The sequence below is a fragment of the Mobula hypostoma genome, chromosome 19 (genome assembly GCF_963921235.1).
Source record: "Mobula hypostoma chromosome 19, sMobHyp1.1, whole genome shotgun sequence".
NCBI lineage: Eukaryota > Metazoa > Chordata > Chondrichthyes > Myliobatiformes > Myliobatidae > Mobula > Mobula hypostoma.
This window is the reverse complement of record NC_086115.1, coordinates 48,719,743-48,747,322: the sequence shown is the minus strand read 5'-3', so window position 1 is coordinate 48,747,322 and position 27,580 is coordinate 48,719,743. Positions and strand designations below refer to the sequence as shown.

Genomic DNA, 27,580 nt, shown 5'->3' with positions numbered 1-27,580 from the left:
TATAAATTAGTAAATGGACTCACTGCTATGCAAATCTCCAGTTAAATGTAGTTTCCATATTCATTTCCTTTGGCTATAATAATGCAGGAATGATAGGGGGCCATTAAGATCTTGGCATTGTTCTGTCATTCATTAGTGGTATGACAGATCTTTACTCCATATCTTTTAAAAACCTAGGTGAACATAAATCAACCATTCTCTGATTTTAGCGATTCACTGAGCTAGTATCTACTGTGACTGCGTATCTGTGAACAACTTTCATAGCTCTGCCACCCTTTGTTCAATTTATTTCGCAGATTCTGAAACTGATCTTCCTTGCCTTGGACACTCTTGCTGACAGTAAAGCTTTCTCTCAGGTCACTTCCTATCATTGTCTCTTCACAATTTTACAGTACATATCTGTCAAGTCTACTTGCAATATCACCTATCTTGTGTGGACAGAAAATTCGCAGATATGACTCTCCACTGCTTAATGTAAGGCATTAATTAATACCATGAAGAGATGACCACCAGCATTACAGTATCTGGTGGCATGAGTGACTTCCTTTAAATATGAGTATGTACCCATTCGGTCTGCTAGTATGCCTCTCTGTCTACTAATACTGCAGCACACCCCAATCAAATCAAAAATTTTCCCATCTTCAAAGCTGTCATTTTATCTCACAACGTTTCACATGAAATTTGACTAAATGCCATTTGGAAGTTGGTATAAAGCATTTCTAAGGACCTGTCTCTGACAGCTCCTTCAATTACTTCCTCACAATTATCACTCAGATTTGTTAGACTTGTACCACACTTTTCAAATCCACTTTGGCTTCCTCCAGTTGGCTCTGATTTCTCTTATGTGCTCAATTACTCTGTCCTAAATTATAAACTCCCAGAACTTCCTTGCATCAGATATATGTGAGACACACAAATCTCCAATATCCTCTATTTTCTTTCTCTCACTTTTCAAATGTGAGTTTATTTTGCAATTTTCCAAATAAAGAAAGAAAACTTGAACGAGCACAGCTTTCGAATGTCTGAATTTCCACACTTGCTTCCTTCAAATTGTTGGGATAGAAAGCAGTAAATACAGAGGATTTGACATCCTGTTGTCCCAGTTTTAAAATGCAGTTTCTTCGCTTATGTCAACTTCAGTTTATCTATAATTCATTTCCCTGAAATATTAATCATATTATCATGTTCCTTATTCATCAGGTATTACTCAAAGTATATATTTATTTCTTTATTTTCATTTGTCCTCATGTTTTATAGTAGTCCAGAAGACTCTTGGCTATTTCTTTTCCTCCCTCATAATTATATAATAAATAACTCTCCATCTATCTTCAGAGTCCTTTTGTTACTGTTATTTTGCCTTCTTTCGTTTTTTTTCATATACATGAATCTCAGTGTTACTATTTCAGAGGACCTTTCCTGGACCCAGCATGTAATTGCGATAATGAAGAAAGCACCGCTGTGCCTCTACTTCCTTAGGAGTCTGCGAAGATTCGGTGTGACATCTATAGATGTATGGCGAAGAGTGTACTGACTAGCTGCATCACAGCGTGGCATGCAAATACCAATGCCCTTCAACTGAAAATCCTACAAAAAGTAGTGGATACGGCCAAGTCCATCATGGTTAAAGCCCTCCCCACCAATGAGCACATCTACATGAATCTTTGTCACAGGAAAGCAGCATCCATCATCAGGGACCTCCACCACCAAGGATGTGTTCTCTTCTTGCTGCTGCCATCAGGAAGAAGGTACATATATGATGACATATATGTACTTTAGTAATATATTTACTTAGAACTTTGAACTTTTGCTTCTGTAGCAATTTTTGCTCTTTTATACACCCTTCTTATTTGTATGTGGTCATCACCTTTCTGTGAATCTCGGAAAGAAATTCAGAATTAAAGGAATAATTAAGATGGTTTGGTTTTTAATCACCCTTTTGGGAAGCACTGGAATGGATTTTGACTGAAATAGCAGATATCAAACAATGTAGAAGGCAGAATGACTTGATTACTTCAGTATCCAAGCAATGAATTGTTATTGAGAAGCTGTTTTTGAGAAAGAAAATGTATTTGTTGTCATCCTCATTCAATCTAAACCCATATAAGTTTATTTTTAACCACATTCAGAGGAATGTAACCTGTAAGAGGGGTGTATGGGGTGTCAGGGAGGGGTAGCACCTCTGGTGGGGGAACATGTCACGTCCTTCTCAAGGCGGTTTGTCCACCTTTGGTCCCCACCTGGCACTCAGCTCTCACCTGTGGCTCCCCGTAGCTGTTTGCATGCGACAGCGGCCACACCCCAGGCAACAGCTTCGACAAGCCGGCTAAACTAGGTGAAGGTAGCCGACGGGTCTCAAACCCTCGGTGAGATAGGGAGTTGTCTATCCCAGCATGTGAAGACAGAGACTCCGGCGGATTGAGCGGATGAGACCAATGGAAGGTCCAACAGTCAGGAAGGCGGTCCCTGCAAGCGTCGTGGAACACGTAGAGTACGACTAGACACAGGAGACGGCCTGGTCATCCACTGCACCTAGTCCCATCTCCAGCCGTCTCGACTCTTGTCTTGCCACTGGATCCAGATGGGAATTGGGAAGACAGAGTGAGGCTGACGCTGCGCAACTCTCCTTCACTTAAATCCAAATCAAGCACTAGTCTCGACACCATCATCATTTGACTAATGGTGTCAAGGTCTTCATCAACGACGATGGACGAACACCCTAAGAGGAGTGCCTCAATGTTTTTGGTCAGTCTGAACAAAACTTGGAATTTTAAGTAATATCCATTTTGGGAGTAAAACAAAAAAAAAACACGAAGAAACATCTAAATGAAAGGAGATTTCAGAGGTCTGAAGTGCAGAGGGTTCTGGGTGTCCACGTGCATGAGCGACAGAAGGTTAGTGCTCAAGTACAGCAAATGGATAGGGCACCTAACAGAACGTTATAATTCATTGTCAGGGGAATTGCTTGATTCCTGTGAGTATTAATGAGATCATATCTGGAGTCATGTGCATAGTATTCATCTCCTTATTCAAGGGTGGATGTTCATGCATTGGAAATAATTCAGAGAAGGATTATCGGCATGATACTGTACCTGGAAAGGTTGAGTTGGCATATAAGAAATGGTTAAATAGGCTAGGCATGTGTCAGGTGGCATTCCGAAGAGTTCCTTGATTCTGAGGGATCTTGACAGGGTAGATATAGAGAGGATATTTCGTCTTGAAGGGGAATATTGAATTAATAGTCACTGCTTAAGGTTTCTTAAGGTTGTTATAGCTGGGGGTGGTAGTGGGGATAAGCTCCCAATACCTATTAAATGTTCCCAATGGTATGCGCCTCAAATAGCCTCTGACAACCAAGTCCAGCTCCTGGCCTTCATGTGCGCCTTAGCTACTAAGCCCAGTGAAACTGTTTCTACAGGCAGGAGAAGGGGCAAAGGTGGGTTACTGGTGCTTTAAAACCAGTCACTTTGGGCAGATGGGACTGGCAGCTCTTCTAGGAGAAGGAAAACTCTGATCTCAAACCTCTGTTATCTTGTGACTATACCCACTCATGGGGAAGGCTTTGGGAGTAAATCCAGGGGGAGTCCCTAAGCCAGTCCTATGTTGAGCGCTGCTGGTGCCAAACTGTATCAATTCGGGCGGAGCTCAGGAGGGATGATGGTGCCTAACGGCCACTCCTTCGCTGGCATCTTCAGAAAGAGCTCTATTTCTATCTTTGATATCTCCTTTTTTTCCCCTTTCAAGGTTCTTTTGAAGACCCTGACCTGGAGTTACGCACTGACTATGGTTCTTTGCAGAAATGGGACCCGCTCTCAGGGCCTCACAACCGGCCGCTTTTCGATATTCCAAGGTGGCCTGGAAGACCAGCGCACCTTCAGGGTGCTGGATTTTCATGGCTCTGGAGGTGGGTGGATTCAAGGCTGGTGCCGTCGCCTGATGTGTTGTGGGAGTACATGGAAGATTGAAAGCAGCGAGCTGGCTGCTGGCTGTGTGCCAAGAGACATGAGTCCTTTGGGCACAGAACTCGGAAAAAGCGACACAACAGACTATTAACACCATAAATCAGCGAGTTGTTTTGTTATGTCTCCCCTCTTGCTGTGAAATGGGGACACCTCTTTTTCCCTTATTAGGGGGGAGAAGAGAGAGAGAGAGAGATAGAGAGAGAGAGAGAGAGAGAGAGAGAGAGAGAGAGAGTGTGAGAGCCTGTGGTATGCCGAATTACCAGGTGAACGAGTAGTCTTTGGGGTACTGCAAGTCTGTGATGCTTTGCTGCGTGCTTGAGTGCTCGGAGGCGGGGTGCCAATGCTTTTTGCTGGCGGGGGAGTTGGGGGGGCTTTGGGGTTCAATGATTTAACTGTCATTCATTCTTCAGGGCACTCCTCTGTTGTCGTGGATGTTAGTGAAGAAAAAGAATTTCAGGATGTATATTGCTTACAGTTCTCTGACATTAAATGCTATTGTCAGAGCATTTATTGAAACCTATTGAAATCAATCTCTGTGTTCCTCTGGGTAGAGCAGATGCATGGAAGGACTGGGGGATGGGGTTTGTTACATGGGCAGCAACTTACTCTCCATATCGTAGTGCCCTGGCTTGTGTATCCAGACGGCTAGGCTGCAACATCCATAGTCGACCAATGGTCATTGCTTGAAAATAAAGATTCACCCATTCAAGACAGAGATGAGATCGTGAACCTTTCAAATGATGTTTCTCAAAGAGCAGTGGAAGTAAATTCTTTGAATACTTTGAAGAGAGAGGTAAATAAATTCTTGCTAGGCAAGGCTAATGAAGGATCTAGCAATGAGGTTAAAATCAGATCAGCTATAATCACAGAGTAGGTTTGAAGGCCTAAGTGGCCTACCCCGATCACAATTCATATGTATAGTATCTACTAACTGCATCAAGCACAAACTTGGCTTCATTGCCATTTCATCATCTCTCTCCCTAAGCGAATGGCATTGCTGAAAGTTATCTTGTGTTTCTGGGATGCTTTCTTGAGGCCAGGTTTGAGTTCATTTCTGGGAATCAGCTCCCTGATTTCCGGATAGTTTTTCAGTTCCTCATATAGATTTGCATATATTTCTACTAATTTCTCATCCTTCCTTTTTCAAAATTCTTTCTCTGTCAACAAGAAGAAAATATTCCCATTTGATTTTCTTGGATACAGAGTAAATTACCTCAGATTTCCCCATATCGGACTTCTTCTGCCACATATGTTTTCCCACTTACTTAACTTCTGTGTGTGCATTTGTAACATCCTGCTTTTCAGACATTAAAACATTTTGGTTTGTAGTATCTAGCAAGGGATTAGTGTATCAAATTTAGCCTAGAGCCCCTTTCATAGATTCCATATTCCCCGTTTCATCTTGTAGCCAATTAGAATTTGTTAGTTTAAATGACAGTAATGTTTGTTGAAATTGTCTTTATGTGATTAATATGAGAAAAGTGGGCTGGATAAATCTTTCAGGCATAGACTTCACGGGCCTGGAGGATTAGGAAAGCAGCTTCTCATTTTATGGATTTAGACCCTCTATGAGAGCATTTATTTACTCTAATCAGTGCTCCAAGCCAACAAATTTTTACAAACAAGAAGCACCTAAATGAAGAGATTGCAGAGGTCCGAGGTGCAGAGGAATCTGAGTGTCCTAGTGCATGATTCACAAAAGGTTAGCGTGCAAGTACAGCAAGTGAATTGGTGATCTAACAGAATGTTATAATTCATTGTTTGGGGATTTGAACAGAAAAGTAGGAAGTCATGCTTCACTTCTAAGCAGTTTTTGAGTTTCAAAGCATGGGAAGAAAAATAAAAAGGGCTGCATTTCCTGTAGGCTGCCCTGATGTTAACTTGACAAAAAGAATCCAGTAAAACAAGGCGTTATGAAAGTTTTGTCCACTGCAAACCAAGTTTCTGGGACTTTTTTTTTGTCTTACTTTAAACTGTGCTAGAAATCTGATTATATGTTTATTTATTTATTGAGATACAGTGTGGAATCGGCCCTTCTGGCCCTTCATGCCGCCCTGCCTAGCAACACCCCCCTGGTTTAATCCTAGCCTAGCACAGGACAGTTTACAATAACCATTTAACCTATCAGCCGGTATGTTTTTGGACTGTGGGAGGAAACCCGAGCACCTGGAGGAAACCTATGTGGTTATGGGGAGAATGTACAAAGCCAGGTAGCTGGTACCGTAAAGCGCTGTACACTATGCTGCTGTGCCATCTGAAATGATGCATTCACAGATGTGGTGCACAACAAACTTAAGTTAATCATCACGCCAAGTTTCTGCAAATAGTTCTCAACAGACTTTGACGCTGATCCCAAAATTGAAATGGTTCAACACTTAGGTGCAAGGGCAACGGCAGGCTGCTTTCAAAAATTATTAAACATTATTCTGCACACTAATTATATCAGTAAATGGTTCAGCATAATTTTTAATGTTGATTGTTTAAAATTATATTACTTAAAGTGGTGCTCTGAGAAACTCATTATTTTTTTTTACTTTTGCTGATAAAGCTATCTTAAGAATTATTAAAATGCATTGGGTTAGCAATCATAAATATATCACAGACAATATTTTAATGCATCACAGAGAAAACAAAAGAGATATGTTGTAATATCTTAAACACAAGGAAGTCTTCTGATGCTGGCAATCCAAAGCAACACATACAGATTGCTGGAGGAACTCAGCAGGACATGCAGCAAGCATGGAAATGAACAGAAAGCAGATGTTTCGGGCCGAGACCCTTCTTGAGGATTGGAAAGGAAGTGGGAAGGCACCAGGATAAAAAGCTTGTAAAATATAGTCCAAATGCATTGATTCAAGGGAGATCTACATATATAATGATACAAATGAGTTTGGGACAGAAATAGGACTCATTTATAGCAACTGTTTATGGATACATACTGTTCACCTGGCAACAACTTACTCCTGGTTTTATGGTGAACGCAGCAGGCCAAGCAGCATCTCTAGGAAGAGGCGCAGTCGACGTTTCAGGCCGAGACCCTTCGTCAGGACTAACTGAAGGAAGAGTGAGTAAGGGATTTGAAAGCTGGAGGGGGAGGGGGAGATGCAAAATGATAGGAGAAGACAGGAGGGGGAGGGATGGAGCCGAGAGCTGGACAGGTGATAGGCAGAAGGGGATACGAGAGGATCATGGGACAGGAGGTCCGGGAAGAAAGACGGGGGGGGGTGACCCCCTGTCCCATGATCCTCTCGTATCCCCTTTTGCCTATCACCTGTCCAGCTCTCGGCTCTATCCCTCCCCCGCCGGTCTTCTCCTATCATTTTGCATCTCCCCCTCCCCCTCCAGCTTTCAAATCCCTTACTCACTCTTCCTTCAGTTAGTCCTGACGAAGGGTCTCGGCCTGAAACGTCGACTGCGCCTCTTCCTATAGATGCTGCTTGGCCTGCTGCGTTCACCAGCAACTTTGATGTGTGTTGCTTGAATTTCCAGCATCTGCAGAATTCTTGTTGTTTCCTGGTTTTATGATTGTGTCCAAAGAACAAAATTGCTCTAATTTGGAGATAGCGGGAAGAGAATAGTGGTGTGGATATTTTTAACCATGCACTTGAAATGTTTGTTAACAAGGAACTTGTTTTCCCCCTGGAAGCTTTGCCTTAATCAGGGGACGGTCTTGTCTCCCTTTCTCTTCAGCTTTTACACCTCGGACTTCAACTACGATAGAGTCTTGTCATCTTCAGAAGTTTTCTGATGACTCTGCCATAGTTGGATGCATCAGCAGGGGAGATGAGGCTGAGTACAGGGCTACGGTAGGAAACTTTGTCACATGGTGTGAGCAGAATTATCTCCGGCTTAATGCGAAAAAGACTAAGGAGCTGGTGGTAGACCTGAGGAGGGCTAAGGCACCGGTGACCCCTGTGTACATCCAGGGGGTCAGTGTGGACATGGTGGAGGATTACAAATACCTGGGGATACAAATTGACAATAAACTGGACTGGTTAAAGAACACTGAGGCTGTCTACAAGAAGGGTCAGAGCCGTCTCTATTTCTTGAGGAGACTGAGGTTCTTTAACATCTGCCAGACGATGCTGAGAATGTTCTACGAGTCTGTGGTGGCCAGTGCTATCAGGTTTGCTGTTGTGTGCTTGGGCAGCAGCCTGAGGGTAGCAGACACCAACAGAATCAACAAACTCATTTGTAAGGCCGGTGATGTCGTGGGGATGGAACTGGACTCTCTGACGGTGGTGTCTGAAAAGAGGATGCTGTCCAAGTTGCATGCCATCTTGGACAATGTCTCCCATCCACTACATAATGGACTGGTTGGGCACAGGAGTACATTCAGCCAGAGATTCTTTCCACCGAGATGCAACACAGAGCGTCATAGGAAGTCATTCCTGCCTGTGGCCATCAAACTTTAAAACTCCTCCCTTGGAGGGTCAGACACCCTGAGCCAATAGGCTGGTCCTGGACTTATTTTCTGGTATAACTTATATATTACTATTTAATTATTTATGGTGCAACTGTAACGAAAACCAATTTCCCTCGGGATCAATAAAGTATGACTATGACTATGACTATAAATGTCTTGAGGTGTTTTTGTGAGGATAATGAACTGTACATGAGTCATATGCATTGGTGTACCGGAACGGATTGGTTTGCAGGTCAGGATTTGGAGTTCTCCATAACCATGCTGTCCCCTTGCATGATATTAGGCCTTGAATATTAGGCTTCAATAGTTACACGTCAGGCAGGGAGCCACAGAAGTTGAAAGGATTCAACAGGTGCAGGAGGAAGAATGGCTGATTCTTTTAAAAGCTTTTTTTGTCTCGTTATGACTGCATGGGAGATTTCTAAAAAATTCTCCATTTAGTTGAAACATTAGGGAAAATATGCTCAATTTCAATTCAATTTCTTACTGATATTATTGAAAAATACTCGGAGAAATCCTCCAGAAATCCCTGGGGTGTTAGTTTCCACTGGGTATCTTTGTACACAGATTATTTTAGTGAGAGCATTTAATCTATTCTAGAAAGTTTATTTAATTAAAGAAAACTCAATTCATGCGGGTATATTTTAGATGATATTGGTTGAAAGTTTTAGTTCATGTTCTTGTAATACTTCTTTTCTAAATGGTGTGTTCTCTAATAGAATTAAGTGAAGAGATCTAACACCATTAGATGCTCAGTCATTCCAGTTTCTCACCCAGTAGGAGTCCTTTATTGCTTTAAACAAGCTGCAATATCCTGGGAAATAACTCAATTGAACCTGATCTTGATTAGTCAGGGCATGAAGGGATACAGGGAGAAGGTGGGAGATTGGGGCTGGGAGGGAAATGCATCAGCCATGATGAAAAGGCACAGCAGACTTGATGGACTGAATGGCCTAACTTTACTCCTATATCATATGGTCTAACATGATTAAAACTGTATTAACTGAAAAATGAAAAAATATATATGAAATAAAGTTGTGACATGTTGGTAGATCTAACAGTTCATTATTGACATTAAATCATGAACAAATATGAAAAATCTTTGTCTGCAGAATGGAGGACAGAATATTTTATGATTATCATACACAAATGTAGCAGGTTCAATAAGTACACATTCATTTCAAAGGCAAAGATTGGGAGTTTATAGATGACAGACTGAAGCCAATAGTTTTCAACACATGTAAGAAAAGTCCCCCTGTTAAAATATTTCCTGCCAAAACCTTTCTTCCCTGAAGCTGTTGACCCCTGCAGGGACCAAGAATTTTGGCAAAGAAGTAGAGATGCAATTATTCAATAGGGGAGACCACTGGATAGCAGTCAAAAGTAGAACCATAGGGGTCTTTTTACATCCAATTTTCTCCCCATTACTCTCTCCTGCACTGAAAATGCTCAGTCATTCCAGTTTCTCACCCAATAGAAGTTCTTTATGGCTTTAAACAAGCTGCAATACCCTGGGAAATAACACAATTGAACCCGATCTTGCCATTGCCTGCCTCTGCAAACACATTCTCACACAGACAGCAAAGATAACAGGAATCTTGGCTGATTTCTTTCTACTTTAATCCAAGATGCTGAGGCCAATTGTAGTGCTCTTGCTGATAACCTAACTGAAATGAACAAATTCACAATAGCCTAGTCTTTATTTCCTTTCAGTGAGGCAGGGAAGACCCTGCTATTAACTCTTGCAATTACTCCTACCAGACTACTCCTGATACAGTTCGTGAGCCAGGACCCCAAATTTGGGCCACCGGTACCATCTGGGGGGAATAATTCTTATAGTTATTTTTGGCAAGGTATACACCCCTAGTGCTAGAAAATATGTGATAGCATTGCAGCGGTGGTAGCTTTCTGTGAGGGAGACTGGGAGTTGCACCTCCATGCTATAAGAACCATGATCCCATGGTGCTTTGCCTATGATAAGATGAATTATGCCAGGTACCTGTCCCCTTACTTTGCTCGGATGATGAACGTCCCAGAGAAGAATCCTTCTGTGTATAAGGCCTTCAAGACAGGCCAATTCCCAGTGCAGCTGTCAAGTAACAACTCCTTTGGGCAGATCCCTGTGGACCAGGCTATTGAAGCCACAGTGAACAAAGACACACAGACTCCTGGAGACACATCACGGTTTGGTCTGAATACTGGAGCTATCAAGCGTTACTACATAACAGCTGAGCACCGCAGTGCATTCTTGGGACAGTTAAGGGAGATGGTGCAAGGCAACAAATCAGAGTTTTGTCATGCAGAGCTACAGTGGCCAAGAATCCAGAAAGATGAGGAAGCAGTTTCAGCAGTGGTTAGCCTCATACATGAATGGGTCAACCCTTTTGCAGAGAAGCGAGACCTCATTAGCATCTCTATGGCAAAGGCGGCCCCCAAGGACATTGCCTCCAACCTGATGAAGGCATATGAGATTGGTGAGCAATGCTATGCAACCTTCAAGGATGAGAGACTGGAGGAAGACCCACCAGCAAAGAAATTCCATGACCCAATGAAAACCAACAAGCTGAAGATATTCAGTGATATGTGTAAGAAGAGAGAAGTGAAATCAAATGGGAGGGCGATCATCTTGAAAGCAGACAGATCTTTGGATGCATCATAGTGATGGCACAAGGGTGCAGTCTACGTATGAAGGTTATCCTTTTTCATCCCCTTAGACCATTGAGCTGGGTCCTGTCCACACCAGAAGGATTGCTGAGAAAGACAAGTAAAGCTACTTCAGCCACAACCTTGTAGAAAAATGTAGCAGTAGAAGAGCAACTGCCAGGAAACCGTGCTACAGTGGTTGATGAAATGAACTTGGTCCAAAGAGGTGAAAGGTTATCAAGTTACTTTCAGAGATGTTGCCGCAACAATTCTGGGTCTGGCTCTGAGTGAAGGCAGTCAGAGTAGCAGAATAGATGTTGTGTTCGACACATACAAGGAGAACTCTATCAAGAATAGTGAAAGATCGCTATGGGATGAAGAGACTGGTCATGAGTTGCAAGGTATCACAGGCACACAGATGGTGAGGCAGTGAGGGAGCTTCCTGACCAAAGTCAGTAACAAAAAGTCTCATTAGCTTCATAGTCCATGAATGGAGGAAGGTGGAGTACAGAGCAAAGCTACAGGAGAAGATTCTGTACGCAATTGTGAATGACAAATGTTACAGAATCACATCTCAAGACAGTGAGGATGTGTCAGCAATTCGGTGTCAACAAGAAGAAGCAGATGGCCGCCTACTTCTCCATGCTGCCCATGCCACAAGAGAGGGATACCAATCTGTAGTGATCTGCTCAGAAGACACAGATGTCTTTATCATGTCTTTAGCATTTTGTGACAAGATTGAGGCCCCATTGTTCCAGAAGTGTGGCACTAGAACCCGTACAAGGCTTGTAGACATCAGGAAGGTTGCTGCCACTGTTGGCATAGAGGTTTGTAAGGCTCTCATCAGGTTGCAAGCATATACAGGATGTGACACAAAGTGCTTTTGCAGGTAAAGGGAAGACAAGTGCCCTGAAACTTCTGACCAGCAACAGGGAAACTCAGGACACATTCTTGGAGTTGGGTCAGGAATGCAACCTCTCCCCAGTACTGATGGACAAACTGGAGGCATTTACATGTCTCCTATATGCCCCAAAAGCATTGACCACCAAGGTCAATGAGCTCAGGTACTACCTTTTCTGTGCCAAAAAAGGTGAAATCGAAAGTCATCAACTCCCACCATGCAAGGACTGCTTAACAAAACATGCACAGCGAGCCAACTACCAGGCTGGTATATGGAGAGGATGTTTGGAGAAGGACCCACAAGTGCCAAGCCCTGTTGGCAGAGGATGGAAGATGGAGAGAGAAGAGGAAGCTGAACAATTGGTGGTGCACTGGATGGAAGGCCAGCCAGCACCTGATGCCGTCCTGGATCCACTGGCCTGTAACTGTCCAAAAGAATGTTCACTCCCAAGATGTATGTGTGTTGCAAATGGCCTCAGGTGTACTGACATGTGTAGACTGGCAGACTGCGGGAACCAGGCACCCACCTCAGACAGTGTGGAAAGTTCAGATGAAGATGTGGAAGATGTGGAAGGTTTGGAAAATTGTTATGATTATTAATAGGTTTTGAAAGTATGGAAAAGAAAGTATGGAAAGCAGTCTTTGATTAAATGTATTCATTTTACAACCAAATGGGGCCTAGGTTATGGCGGTGTGGAACCCACATTTGAATTATTGTACTGTAATTCTATATGCTATGACAAAAGCTTAAGATTGTTTTGATTTGATACAACAATATGGAAAATATCATGACATTGATAAAACTCCAGAAATCTCTCCAAATGAGGTTTTTTATCTTTTGGGGGGTGGGGTAACATTTTCTGCTGTACTGATGTTAATATGGAATATATACAAAAAGTGATTACTTATTTGAATTCCTGAATAAATTCTCTACAAAACCATGTGATTATATGTGTCCTAGGGTTTTTATTGACTTTTCCAAAATAAACAACAGACAAATATTTTTCTAAAAATGAAATGATTCACTCTGAAATTGGCCACTGTACTGCGAGTGCCACCAATGACATAGTTTTCAATGTAGAATTTTATAACAACATTTGCTGAAAAGTGCTTGAACTCAGCTATCATTGTGACAAATTTCAATGTTGAGGGATCACTGATGACAAAATACCACTAGGTTGAATATATATGTTGTACTTTATATTGGCCACTTTTCAGAAATGCTTATTTTAGGGTAGTGTTATAAAATGCATGATAGCACACATAAAGCTACCACTGGTGCAATGCTATCGCATATTTTCTAACTCTAGAGATGTATACCTTGCCAAAAATCACTATGAGCATTATTCCCCTCAGATGGTACTGACCAACCCGACTGGCTCACGGACTAATAGGGTTTACACTCTACTTAGAGTCCTAAAGTATAAAACCTATCATGAATAGGTATGTTAGAAGTAATTGGAGTAGAAGTTTATGTTTAGCATTTACACTGGCAAACTAATGGCCTCTCTGCTATTCCCCAAAGCCTTGGACTAAATGGAATTCATGAAGGACAGAATTTGTATGGCTAAGCATATTTCAGCACATTTCTGTATATAAAACAATCTAACACGGTTTCAATGATTTTTTTTTTGCAACATTTTGAAGAAGATCATATTGGACTCCAGCACATTAGTTCAGCACATCTAACACAGTGGATCCAACTTCTGTGCAAAGAATTCTTCCACAGCTGAGGCTTTGATGGCTATGTTGTGTGATATTATGTGTATCCATGTGAGAAAATTACTAGAATATAAGTGTACATTAAAACCTTTTATCTATTAGAAAATCATTGGAGGCTAGATTTGCAAATTTCATGCTGCCATTTATTTCCATGATTACGGCTTTCTGTCAGTGCTAATTATGCCATTCACCTGGTGGACACACCATTGGAGGCCCATTATCATCAATGCCTAGCACACATTGCAGCTTGCCACCATTACTTGAAGTCAGGCTGCACTTATTAAGTGAGGAGTGCACTGAAGAGGTTGACAGTTTTTCTGCAAATGAAGCCAAGCTAGAAACTGTGAAGAATGCACCGCATGAGTGAGCACAGGCATGTTTCGTTCTTCCCAGAGCTACACTGGAAGCTTTGGTGCAGAAGGTACAAAGGCCCTTCTGATGCTTTAAGGGGGCAAAAAGCTCTGTAGGCAAGGGAGCCAAATAACCAGCAAACCCTGATGCATGGTGAAAGACCTCTATGCTCTGGTCAAAGTCAATCAGTGCAACATCTTCCAGTGTTGCCCAATTTACTGCTCCCTCATTCCTCACCTATCAATCTATAATCCGTGTCTTGCAATACTCATACCCGATCTTCATGCTTATTTGTACATGTTTGGTACTGCTGCAAGACTCACGTCCTCATTGTACTTCCTTGTTTAATAAGTGCAGTCTGATTTCAGGTATTCATGCTAATGTGTAAATACCACAAAGTCTGCAGATGCTAAAAATCCCAAAGCACACACCCAAAATGCTGGAGGAACTCAGCAGGTCAGGCAGCATCTCTGTAAATGAGTGAACAGTTGAAGTTTCTGGCCGAGACCCTTCTTCAGGACTAGAAAGGAAGGGGGTAAATGCCAGAATGAAAAGGTGGGGGGATTGGAAAGAGGCTAGCCAGAAGGTGATAAGTGATGCCAGGTGGTGGGAGAGGCAGAGGGCTGGAGATACAAGGTTATAGGTGAAGCCAGGAGGGTAGGAAAGATAAAGGGCTCTAATGTGTGCTAGGCATTGATGCTAATGGGCCTCCAGAAAGCTAGAATCATGGAAATAAACAAGCAGCTTGAAATTTGCCAATCTAGCCTCCACTGATATTCTAATATATAAAAGAGCTCGCATTCAACGCCAGTCATTTGTACAACCATGTCAGCCACATTAGCAAGATCTTTCATTCATTTGTTATGTGCTGTGTCATGTGATGGAGGCAATCATGGTCCTTCCATGACCACGATGGTTCTTAGCAAATTTTTCTACAGAAGTGGTTTGCCATTGCCTTCTTCTGGGCAGTGTCTTTACAAGGTGGGTGACCGCAGCTATTATCAATACTCTTCAGAGATTGCTTCAATGGTGTCAGTGGTCACATAACCAGGTCTTGTGATCTGCACCAGCTGCACATACGACCATCCACCACCTGCTCCCATGGCTTCACATGACGCTGATCGGGGGCTAAGCAGATGCTACACCTTGCCCAAGGGTGACCTGCAGGGTAGAAGAAGGAAGGAGTGCCTTACACTTCCTTTGGTCAAGGTGTGTCTGCAACCCACCAGCCACTCAGCAAGTTACCCTTCTGATTTAGAAGGTAACTTGTACACACTTCCTTGCTTTGCCTGCTTTTCATCACATCTGGTAAGCCAGATGCCACGACCCATATTGATACCACAACATGAAGAGAGCAGGGAGTGAGCTGTAAGAGTTAAGTTTCAATATGTTATACTAAAATTTGATTAACCATCACACTGTGGTTTAACCGCTAATTACAAGTTCTAGGATAACAAAAAACAAGCAACATAATGAACCAGTACTGAACGAATCAGCTTTGAAGATTGAATTTATAAAGTGACTATTAGCGGCGTAAGTAATTTGCTGGCTCTTTCACATTTTAGTCAGTACAATTTTTTGTGATTTTATTGAAAATGACACCACTTAATTATAATTGCACAATTTATAATTCTAAAGTGAAAGTGAAAAATCTGGATAAAGTCCAGAACAAATACAAGTTGATGGATTGTCACTTCTAAAGAGAAAGGGCATGAAAAAAGTGACCTGAATCAGGCTTTGAAAAGTTTTCATTTGACACCTTTAGGAAATATAGGAAAACTGTTGATACTTTAATTGTTAACTTCAGAATCACATAAGAGGATTCTTTGTTTGACAATAATGAAAGAAAACAGTTGTTCAATAAGAATGCTATAAGATTTTGGTCTAAGAGAAACATGTCCTTTGAGCTCTTTGTTGGGATTGAATGAAATAATGTAATTTATTACATTAAAGTACCCAGGAGGATGTGACAGGCACTTTGCAATAGTATGGTTAGTGGAAGGAGGCAGTGGGATGGTTGTAGTGGGGTCTGTGGCCCAAGAACCACCTTGGCTTACTGTGTCGTAAGTGCTTAACAGACTGTGCTATTTTTTGATGATGAGTAACTACAATGCACAATAATTTCTAAATGTTACTTTTACATTTGCTTCCCCATATGGGAAAGCCCGTATCTGGCGTGCATTTTGGTATCCTTGCCCTGTTGTAACAGCGGTGGACTAAAAAGAAGGAATTAAAAAACAGAAAATGCAGCTCAGGCAGCACCTATGAAAAGAGAACAGAGGTGATATTTCCTGCAAAAACTCCTAATTAGCCCTGGATCAGGATTAACAGGTTTGTCCTGTCAAATCTATTGTCTCAGCCAGTTCTTGCTCCACTAAAATTACTTCTTCCTCCCTTGCATCTGTGCATTGTCTCCTGGTCCAATCAGACCATCACACATCGATACTCTTCACCTTTTAGATAAAGGTTCTGACAAAGAGGTGAGCTGAAATATTTACTTAGCTTCTGTTTCTACAGATGCTGCCTGATTTACTGAATGTTTCCAGTATCCTCGTCGTCATTTCAGATTTCCAGTATCTGTGGCTTTTCTATTTCAAGGCTCATGGTTCAAGGTAAATTTGTTTGAAAAATATGCAGTATACCACTCTGAGATTTGTCTTCAGACAGCCATGAAACAAAAAAACAAAGAAGATCAATGAAAAGAAAGAATTAGTGAACAAGGATATACTGTATATATATCTGCCTAGGAAGGCATTCTTGCTCATTAGCATTAATTGCAGCACATAATAGCATCAGCACACTGCCTCAGCCTCTGAAATTTATTCTCTTCACTTCAATGGAATGAATTTCTAGAGTGGAGTACAATATATTGAAGCCACTACATAGCGCAATCAGGGAACAGACTATCGATGCTTTCCAGGCCATGGCATGTTTGAGGAGTCAGCTTAATAGATGTTTTCAGATGTCGATTTTGAATTTAAGGAAAATGTCCCAGCATAGCGCTCTGGTCAGCACACATCAACAGAACAGGTGGATACTGAGATACATTCAAGGATGCGCTGGGACACATCATCCATGATGTAGCCTGAGGTCATCGGGCGTTGCGGGTCTTTCAACGTCAGACACCCTCACCCAGGTGACACTGCCAGGGTTGATCAGGTCCCAGCAGCACTGCACCTCTTGATCCATAGCCGTATGGATGCATGCTCAGCAGCCCCTGGACATTGACATGAAACAATTTTGCTAAACCTGGAATTCCAAGAAGAACTTAACCATGGGAGCCTACATAGCATGAGGCTAACTTCTATAATACCTCAGTTTCCAGCATCAAATTTAACTATTTCGAGATCAAATGCAGCAGTTATTTCTCAAAACAACACACACAAAACACTGGAGGAACTCAGCAGATCAGGCAGCATCTATGGAAAAGAATAAACGGCCGACGGTTTCAGGCTGAGACCCTTCTTCAGGACAAACCGGACCCTTCTTCAGAACAAAAGATTTGAGCCTTTTTCAAACCAGTCTAATGATATCATCAATTCCAACCTGCAGAAAATCACTCTGCCCCACCAACATTTCTCCTCCCGTACATCCATCTCTTTGAATAAAACTGCAGGTAGATGGAAATAGACATTCCACCAGAAATCAGAGACAGCACTTGAATGTGAGGATTAAGAAGTGAAAGAAATTTCACTATCTTTTTGCCTCCATTTTTAATCTATTAAGACTAATGAACTCTGCATGATAGACAGATTCCAGTTCACACGATGTAATGTTTCCTGATCATTACTCACCATAACAATCCCTCCTGATTGTTCAGCTGTGCACATACTCATAATTGGTGCCATTCCAATGGTAGTTCCCTGAAAGTACACGCCACTGTAGATAGATAATAAACACACTTCATCATATTCTGAATTTGTACAAAGCTACAAACTTAACATTCTCAAAATTTCAGCACCTGATATTTCTTAATTCGCATTTCAAATTAGATTCGGTTTGCAATTTGGACTTCGGTGGGGAGTCTACACTTTGACAACTGAGTTAGCAAGAGATTCGACAGAGGCTGGATTTCCAGAGCTACACAACACAAAATGCTGGAGGAACTCAGCAGGTCAGGCAGCAACTCTGGAGTGGAATAAATCGTCAATGTTTCATTGACTGTGTAGCGGCAAAACTAATCCAAAATCAAAACAAAACATTTGCCGCTAGCCCGCAACAGTCATGGGATTGTTATACTTGCATGTTGCATCCTGAGCTCCAATAACATGATTGTTCCAAAGCACCAAATCCTTTATTTCGATCCTTTATTAGCAGTTAGCAAACATGCAATCTTGAAGTGATGAATTTAAGCGTACTAAAATGAATTTAGCATTATTCAGTGATAAGAAGTAGTCAGCAAAGATATGATCTCTGCCAGTCCCAAGCTACAAACTGCGACGTAATAAGAATATGTAACTTATTCCCTTTGCTTTTACCACACCTCAACTAATGTGACTATTTACCATAATAAACACTCAACACAGAATACAAAAGCAATAGAGGACAGATACGTGGCTCCTACAGACTGTTTACTCCTCTTTACAGATGCCTCCTAACCTGCTGAGCCTCCAGTATTCTGTGTAACTCAAATTGATTATTGAACAAATCAAATTATTAGACAATCAAAACTCAAACAGGGTTTAGTTTCTGGAAAATATAATTATTACTGCCTTCTGTGATTTTGACTTTGATCCTGAAGAAGACATGTTGAAGAATGTGGGTCCATTAGTCTCAATGTCTCAGTAACATGTTGCCAGATGGATATTTTTCATATTTCTGAATCATCAGATTATCAGCTAAGAGAACAACATTGTGCCAAATTAAAGGACATGACATCGAGAAGTATTTCTAATCACTAAACAACTAATCTAATAAATGGTTGAATATTCAATGTTAATAGACTATCTTAAAAGTATCACACCAAATTCCTAGGTAATTGGACTAAGTTTATGGCAAGAACCGTGACATACTAATCAGTTAAATGTGGCAGTGTTTCCTACAAATCGCATGGAAGGGAATAATGATTGATTGATGTGAAAACCTACTCCAGCACAATGCTGGATATTTCTATCAAATTTTGCAATATATTAATGTTTTAATTTTCAAGTTTTCAGTTGGATTTCAGCCATACTGTATATTTTTTTCTTATTGAAATAGAAAGAAAACCAAACAAACAAATCAAACTGCTCAAACGTTGCAGTTTCTTTCCATCTTCTTTTTATTGAAGACCCTAATTTAGTTTCACCTTCAAACAAGAAATGTGTTTGCTGCAGACAAAGAGGATGCTGCCTATAAAGATTCTGATGCTAAAGAGCTGATTTTCTTGATGACAGTGGTGCACAAATTTTTGTTTTGAAGAGGAAGGCAAAATGACAATCCAAATACAGTCAATGATCGCTCTTGGGAAATATTTTTATTTTAATCATGCTTATCGAGATAATTTAGTCACAATTAGTGCTGCAAAAACATAAATTTTCTGATTGGTTTGTTAAATTTAAATTATACATACTTTTACATGTTAGATTTTAAATATAGAAACAAAACATACAATGCCATCTATGTATCTCACTGCCTCCCCAAGGTGCCTCTCTGCTTCATTCCTCACTGTTCCTCCACTGTCTCTCTTACCCCATCCTCATCTCCATTCCTAGAATCCAGAGTTCCTTCCCACTCACGACAACCACAATAAACACAGAATGGAAGTCGGTAGCTTATTGTTAATACACTGCCAGCCTGCTGAATGCTAACGCCGTCTAGACAAAACATTTCACTTTTGCCATTGTGTCTGTCACTTGTTTTGACTGTCTGACATCATTTACTTGTATTGCAAGTTGTGTTTTGTGTTTGTTTGAGATGAAAAAAAATCATATTCTGAATTTTTTGGTAAATAATCTTTCAAAAAAATCACTTAAAGTGCCACGCAGTTTTCAGGCCATGTAAAGATTTCCTGTTCAGAGCAATAGTTGGTGTAAGAAAAATCAGAATGAACACTTTTAGTATCACATGGGTCCTTGCTTCCTCCTTCCTTTTCTTCATTATGTTCCTGATCTTTAGCTGCTTCGTTTATAGCTGGCAGCAAGGGCTGCACCTCTTGAATTGCTAATCATGGTACCTGTTCTGCCAAGACCCAAAGCTCTTCCAAATTATCCAGAGAGTATGTTTTCAGCATGTTGGCGACATGTTGTGTTATATTTAGTGTGGCAGTACAGCTTCTATTTTAGGTATGTTGCTGACATATCTGTGACTTCCATATATCAGAGTCAGCAGTCATGATTAGTGGTTGTCCGTCGTGTCCAATGATGACAGTGATCCCCGTGCGAGAGAGTTATTAAAGTGGGAAAACCATCACAATGAAGCAGTTCCACTCTCTCGACCTCAGAAGTCTGGGTCCAGAGGTACAAACAAATGTCTCAAACTGGGGTCTTTCTTGGTTGCAGTGGATGACCATGATGCCGTCTGTGCCTTGTCATGCCCTTCGCTCTCCGCGGAGCGTTACAGTGTCATCGTTCTGGCCACTGGATCTTGCTGTGAATCTCATCTGTCCAGTCTGCCGGTGCTGACAGGCATGTCCCGATCTCACCAGGGTATAAGGCTGCTGGCTACCCTGACCTGGTGTAGCCCCAGAACTCTGCTTACAGCAGTCATGACTAGCCCATTGCCATTAGCCTTGTTGCCATGAAATTGCTTTGACATCACCATCTCGTTGAAAGCACTTATCACTAATTCTATCATGATGGCGAGCCTCTGCTATCAGCCAACAGCAATCAAGTTGGTCCTGAACTATAGGTTTTTGATGACTCCTTTCAGTATTACTGGGGTGGGAAAGGCAGCTTTTCTACTCACTAGCAGGTAGTCAAGCATGCAAAGTTAAGAGAGAACTTTAATTGGAGCACTGAGCTCCAGTGGGACAAAGCTGGTGTCAATTGAGGTCAACGATGATTGGCATCATGACCTGTCTGCCCTGAGTACTTCCCATGAACTTTCAGTGGACGCATGCCTTTTCTGGAAAGCAGTTCCACTTTCTCATGTGCCTATGTATTGCAGATGTCATTGAATGAGTGCCATTGGAAACTTGCTGGTTAGACCCCTCAAAGCTGTAATAATAAACAACAAACTTCCCCACTCCCAGTCCAAGATACTGACTTTCTATTGTGAGAAAGCTTTCATTCATTACAGCTCACTTCCAGTACTTCTGCATTCTCCTAAACTCAATGACCTGTGTTGTTTGGTGTCAATGTTACAATCATTGATTGCCGAATAATTATAGAGAGTGATGCAGAGTTTCAGAGAAGGCGTGTGAGGGCAGTGGGTGGAACAAAGGGAATGACTGTAATGGGGTGAAATGATGCAGCTATTGAATGCACAGCTGAACTCCTTTGTCTGGTTAATGTTTTGCTGATGAGAAGTCTGGATAGTGTTGTGTAGTCTGGTCTTTGGTTGTGCTGGGCAGGCCAAATGTATTCAGATTTTGAAATTACTCATAAATAATTTACTCAATTATAAGGCAACCAAATGGTCCTCCAGTATGATAAGATGGCCTCTTTATTTTATAATCTAATCCCTTATGACCTTGCACTTTACAGCCTGAGTGCACTGCAATTTCTCTGTAATTGTAATACTTTATTCTGCATTTTATGATTGTCTCCCCTAGTATTACCTCAGTGCACTGATGTAATGAAAACTTTATAAATTGTCTGCAAAGTTTTCAACTGTAGTTTGGTAAATGTGACAGTAATACACAAATTTATCAAATTACCAATATCAATGTTGATATATCCTAATTAATTGTAATATTTTTCTTGTGAAAAGTCTCCAAATCATGAAAAGGGCAAAGATTGAATCATAAAACCTACTATCAAATTATAAAAATGTAGACAGTAAATTTCAGTTACAGAGCCGTAAAAATCAGATTTAAATTCTGGCAAGTGCGAAGTTAGATGTTTTTGATCCTTTCTAGAGGTGCTACAATTGGCCTGCATTAATAGGGAAAATGCCAAGAGTTCTCATCTGGATTATTATCCAGGGAGTCTCAGAGAACAGGTTTAGACTTGCTAACAATGACCAATGGTTAGTATCTGCTGTTCACCTTTTTTCCGCTCAGAAGTCTCCCCAGCAAAGGCTCTGAGCATATCAGAGATGAAGATAAAATTAGCAAGAAAACTGACAGCCTTTTACCTTTGTTGTCTGGAAGAGAGCGTTAGTGGTATTCACAGACAACAGCTTTAGGATATTTCTCAGTTTGCTGTTCTAACAGAGGAAATAACTTAAAAATGATTTATAGTGCATTTTCTGCTTTGAATGTACCATCAGTCATTCAAAAGTGCTTCCACTGCGAGCTATCATTAGAATTGCATTCTTTTTGATGAATGATAAGTGCTTCATACACAAGTAAATATTCTAATTAAAAGTCATGTATTCTTCATTTCAAACAAAGATAGTTTATAAGATGCTGCTTGTTCTAACTTTCATACTTTCCTAATGCCATTTTCATTGTTGTGATTTGACATATTCAAACTACATAACTTTTTATGTAAATACTTGTTATGAATTAGTCCAGTTCTAAGGTCAGCTTCAGCTCAGATATTCCTTTACCTGGGAAAGTTAGTGGCAATTTGCAAAATGACCAGATCCAACTAGAACTTACATGTTCTCCATTTTTAACCATTTAAATTCCCTTTATTTCTAAGGTTTGACCAAAAAATCATTAGGTTGTACAGCACAGAAATATACCCTATGCGTCCATGCCGAACATGATGTATATTTACACTAATCCCATTTGCCTGCATGGGTCTCTACCTCTTTTCTTTCCAAATACCAGTCCAAATGCCTTTTAAACATAATTGTATCTGCCTCCACCACTTCCTTGGAATCCAGCAACTGATTTGGCATGTTATTTTTTGGCCAAGTGGGAAAATTGCTTCCATATATGGGCCTTCACAGCGATCTGGGAAAGAGTGAGCAGCCTCAGGTTACTGGGTGTCAAGATCTCTGAGGATCTAACCTGGTCACGACATATTGGTGTAGTCATAAAGAAGGCAAGACAGTGGCTATACTTCATTAGGAGTTTGAAGAGATTTGGCATGTCAACAAATACACTCAAAAGCTTCTATAGTTGTACCGTGGAGAGCATTCTGACAGGCTGCATCACTATCTGGTAGGGAGGGGCTACTGCACAGGACCGAAAGAAGCTGCAGAAGGTTGTAAATCTAGTCAGCTCCATCTTGGGCACTAGCCTACAAAGTACTCAGGACATCTTTAGGAAGCGGTGTCTCAGAAAGGCAGTATCCATTATTAAAGACCTCCAGCACCCAGGGCATGCCCTTTTCTCACTGTTATCATCAGGTAGGAGGTACAGAAGCCTGAAGGAACACACTCAATGATTCAAGAACAACTTCTTCCCCTCTGCTATCCGATTCCTAAATGGACATTGAAGCTTTGGACTTTACCTCACTTTTTTTAATATACAGTATTTCTGTTTTTGCACATTTAAAAAAATCTATTCAATATACGTAATTGATTTACTTGTTTATTTATTATTATGTTTTATTTTATTTATTATTTTTTTCTCTCTTTGCTAGTTTATGTATTGCATTGAACTGCTGCTGCTAAGTTAACAAATTTCACGTCACATGTCCGTGATAATAAACCTGATTCTGATTCTGACCCCCTGTTTCTTGATTATCCCTCTTTGATTCAAAATATTCAAAGAAATTTGAATCTTAAGTGGCATTTCTACAAGATGTGGTATTGATTTCTTACACCAATTTTTTCCATGCAGAGTACTTTCATTCTAGTTAATGCACATTACTTCTGCTTCATAGAGATGTAAACAAAGGTTACTAAATTGCCCAGAGGAGTCAAAACTCAGATTACCCACAATTTAATGAATTCAGAAGAATGAAGGGGATCTCAATAAAGCCTGTTGAATGGTGAAAGGCCTTCACCATGGGATGTGGAGCGGAATCTGGTGGAGGAATCTAAGTCCAAAGGACACAGCCTCAAAATAGAGGGGAGTAAATTTAGAATGGAGATGTGGAGGAATTTCTGTAGCCGGAGAGTGGGGAATCTGTGGAGACCAAGTCATTGGGTGTATTTAAGGCAGAGGTTGATAGATTCTTGATTAGTCAGGGCATGAAGGGGTATGGGGGGGTGAGGGGGAAAAGGCAGGAGACTGGTGCTGAGAGGGAAATGGATCAGCCATGATGAAATGGTGCAGCAGACTCAATGGGCCGAATGGCCTAATTCTGTTCCTATATCTTATGGTCTTATGGACTTAAACACTAAAATTGGGTTGAGTTTCTTACTCTTGTATTAGGGGTCTTAATCATTGCTACAGTTGTTTAAACTATAACAGTATCAACATTCAAAGTTCAAGGCAGAAGGAAGGACGCAAACAAAAATGTGGATATATTTGACCAAACAGTGCATCTATGCAATGTACCATGAACTCAACACAACTGCAAGCTGAATAACTCGAGGAATTGCAGAATACCTACCTCACAAGCTGGGCATTGTCATGTGGTTTACGGGACAGTAGTTTCACCTTCCTCCAGTCAAGGAACTCATTGAGTGTAGTAAATGGATCACCAGTTATTGAGCATTTATCCATATCAGTCCAGACTTCCACTCCAACTAGAGCAACTCGAATATTCAAGGGTCTGTAAAACTACAAATTATTGTAGCCAAATGGGAAAAAGCAAAGCAAGTATGAATGGTTCAGGATTAATATTAGTCAAGACCGTTTATCTCTAGTTTAAAGCACTGAATGGCTAAAGGTCTTAAAATGGTCATAATTTATGATATGAATCAAAAATCTCATTAAAACTTTGTAACACTGCACCTTTCAATTATTCACTGTTACTAATTACTGTAATTGAAAGCAAAATAACTGGGTAAGAATACTGGAGACACAAGAGAGACTGCAGATGGTGGAAATCCAGAGCAGCACACCCGAAATGCTGGAGGAATTCCTGATAACAGGCCTCGGCCTGAAATGTCAACTGTTCATTTCCCTCCGTGAATGCTGCCTGACTTGCTGAGTCCCTGCAGCATTTTGTGTGTGCTATCAAGACTACTGATGTCTGTATCGCACATCCAATGTTATCTGGAAGCCAGAATTCATGAATAAATGAAAGAATTAAAAAAAAACATACTGCATTCCCTCCACATTTCCTTTCTCCTACAGTCCACTCTCCTATCAGATTCCTTCTTCTCCAGCCCTTGACCTTTCCCATCCACCTGGCTTCACCTATCACCTTCCAGCTAGCCTCCTTCTCCTTCCCCACCTTTTTATTTTGGCATCTTTGCCCCTTCCTTCCAGAAGAAGGGCATCGGCCCAAAACGTCAACTATCTATTGATTATATACAGTGGCATGCAAAATTTCTGTTACTGTGAATAGTTAAGTGAGTAGAAGATGAACTAATCTCCAAAAGTCATAAAGTTAAAGTTGAAACATTCTTTTCAACATTTTAAGCAAGATTAGTGTATTATTTTAGTTTTGTACAATTTTAGAGTGAAAAAAGGAAAGGAGCACCATGCAAAAGTTTGGGCACCCCAAGAGATTTGAGCTCTCAGATAACTTTTACCAAGGTCTCAAACCTTAATTAGTTTGTTAGGGCTATGGCTTGTTTACAGTCATCATCAGGAAAGGCCAGGTGATGCAAATTTCAAAGCTTTATAAATACCCTGACTCCTCAAACCTTGTCCCAACAATCAGCAGCCACAGGGTCTTCTCAGCAACTGCCTAGCACTTTGAAAATTAAAATAAATAATGCTCACAAAGCAGGAGAAGGCTATAAGAAGATAGCAAAACGTTTTGAGGTAGCCATTTCCTCAGTTCATAATGTAATTAAGAAATGGCAGCTAACAGGAACGGTAGAGGTCAAGTTGAGGTCTGGAAGAACTGTTCATAGGATTGCTAGAAAGGCAAATCAAAACCCCCGTTTGACTGCAAACAACCTTCAGGAAGATTTAGCAGACTCTGGAGTGGCAGTGCACTGTTCTACTGTGCAGTGACACCTGCACAAATATGACCTTCATGGAACAGTCATCAGAAGAAAACCTTTCCTGCATCCTCACCACAAAATTCAGCATCAGAAGTTTGCAAAGGAACATCTAAACAAGCCTGATGCATTTTGGAAACAAGTCCTGTGGACTGATGAAGTTAAAACTGAACGTTTTGGCCGCAATGAGCAAAGGTATGTTGGGAGGGAAAAAGGTGGAGAATTTCATGAAAAGAACACCTCTCCAACTGTTAAGCACGGGGGTGGATTGATCATGCTTTGGGCTTGTGTTGCAGCCAGTGGCACGGGGAACATTTCGCTGGTAGAGGGAAGAATGAATTCAATTAAATACCAGCAAATTCTGGAAGCCAACATCACACCATCTGTAAAAAAAGCTGAAGATGACAAGAGGATGGCTTCTACAACAGGATAATGATTCTAAACACACTTCAAAATCCACAATGGACTACCTCAAGAGGTGCAAGCTGAAGGTTTTGCCATGGCCCTCACAGTCCCCTGACTTAAACTTCATCGAAAATCTGTGGATAGACCTCAAAAGAGCAGTGCATGCAAGATGGCCCAAGAATCTCACAGAATTAGAAGCCTTTTGCAAGGAAGAATGGGTGAAAATTCCCCAAACAAGAATTGAAAGTCTCTTAGCTGGCTACAAAAAGCGTTTACAAGCTGTGATACTTGCCAAAGGGGGTGTTACTAAGTACTGACCATTCTGGGTGCCCAAACCTTTGCTTCGGGCCCTTTTCCTTTTTTGTTATTTTGAAACTGCAAAAGATGGAAATAAAAAAGTAATCTTGCTTAAAATATTAAAGAAATGTGTCATCTTTAACTTTATGCCTTTTGGAAATCAGGTCATCTTCTACTCGCTTAGCTATTCACAGTAACAGAAATTTTGACCAGGGGTGCCCAAACTTTTGCATGCCACTGTATATTCTGCCTGACCCATGATTTCCTCCAGTATTTTGTGTGTGTGTTGCTTTAGATTTCTAGCATCTTCAGACTTTCTCATGTTTAATCATTTTAGGCTGTCTGCTTAGAACAATGATTCCCAACCTGGTGTCCATGGACCCCTTGGTTAATGGTAAGGGTCTCTAGTATTAAAAAGGTTGCAAACCCCTGGTTTTGATAGACTTTATGGAAGACCATTAGTAAATAGTACAGGACTCTCCTTATTGACTTGGTGAAGAAATACACACTTTTCTGGATCACAAAAACATCATAACAAATAGTCCAGTAGATTTTGCACTAATAGATCCAGGAACCTGAACATTGGTGATTTTTGCTCTGGGATGGTGAGAGTCATTAAAGTGAAATACTGTAGACCAAAAGAAACTTCTATTTAAAATTGTCATTCACTATTTTGCAAAGGCAACAGAAACAACTATTGTAGTTTTTTGTTTTTTTTAACTCTGCTATTGGCATTAAATTAGACGTCAAAACTAGCCCTTTCACCAGCTTGTATTAATGAACACAAAAAAAATCGTAAAATTTAATGAGTCAGAATCAGAATCGGGCTTAC

General features: G+C 40.9%; 1 protein-coding gene across 1 annotated transcript in view; it reads right to left on the bottom strand.

Moving 5' to 3' along the window:
- Window positions 1–27,580, bottom strand: part of LOC134359017 (disintegrin and metalloproteinase domain-containing protein 12-like) — a 397,127-nt gene that overhangs the window by 85,643 nt on the left and 283,904 nt on the right. The window contains exons 9-10 of the mRNA XM_063071825.1: window positions 24,540–24,709; window positions 17,796–17,880 (exon numbers count right to left, since the gene is read on the bottom strand). Of these exons, the coding sequence (XP_062927895.1) occupies window positions 17,796–17,880; window positions 24,540–24,709 (255 nt within the window). The remainder of the gene's footprint in view (window positions 1–17,795; window positions 17,881–24,539; window positions 24,710–27,580) is intronic.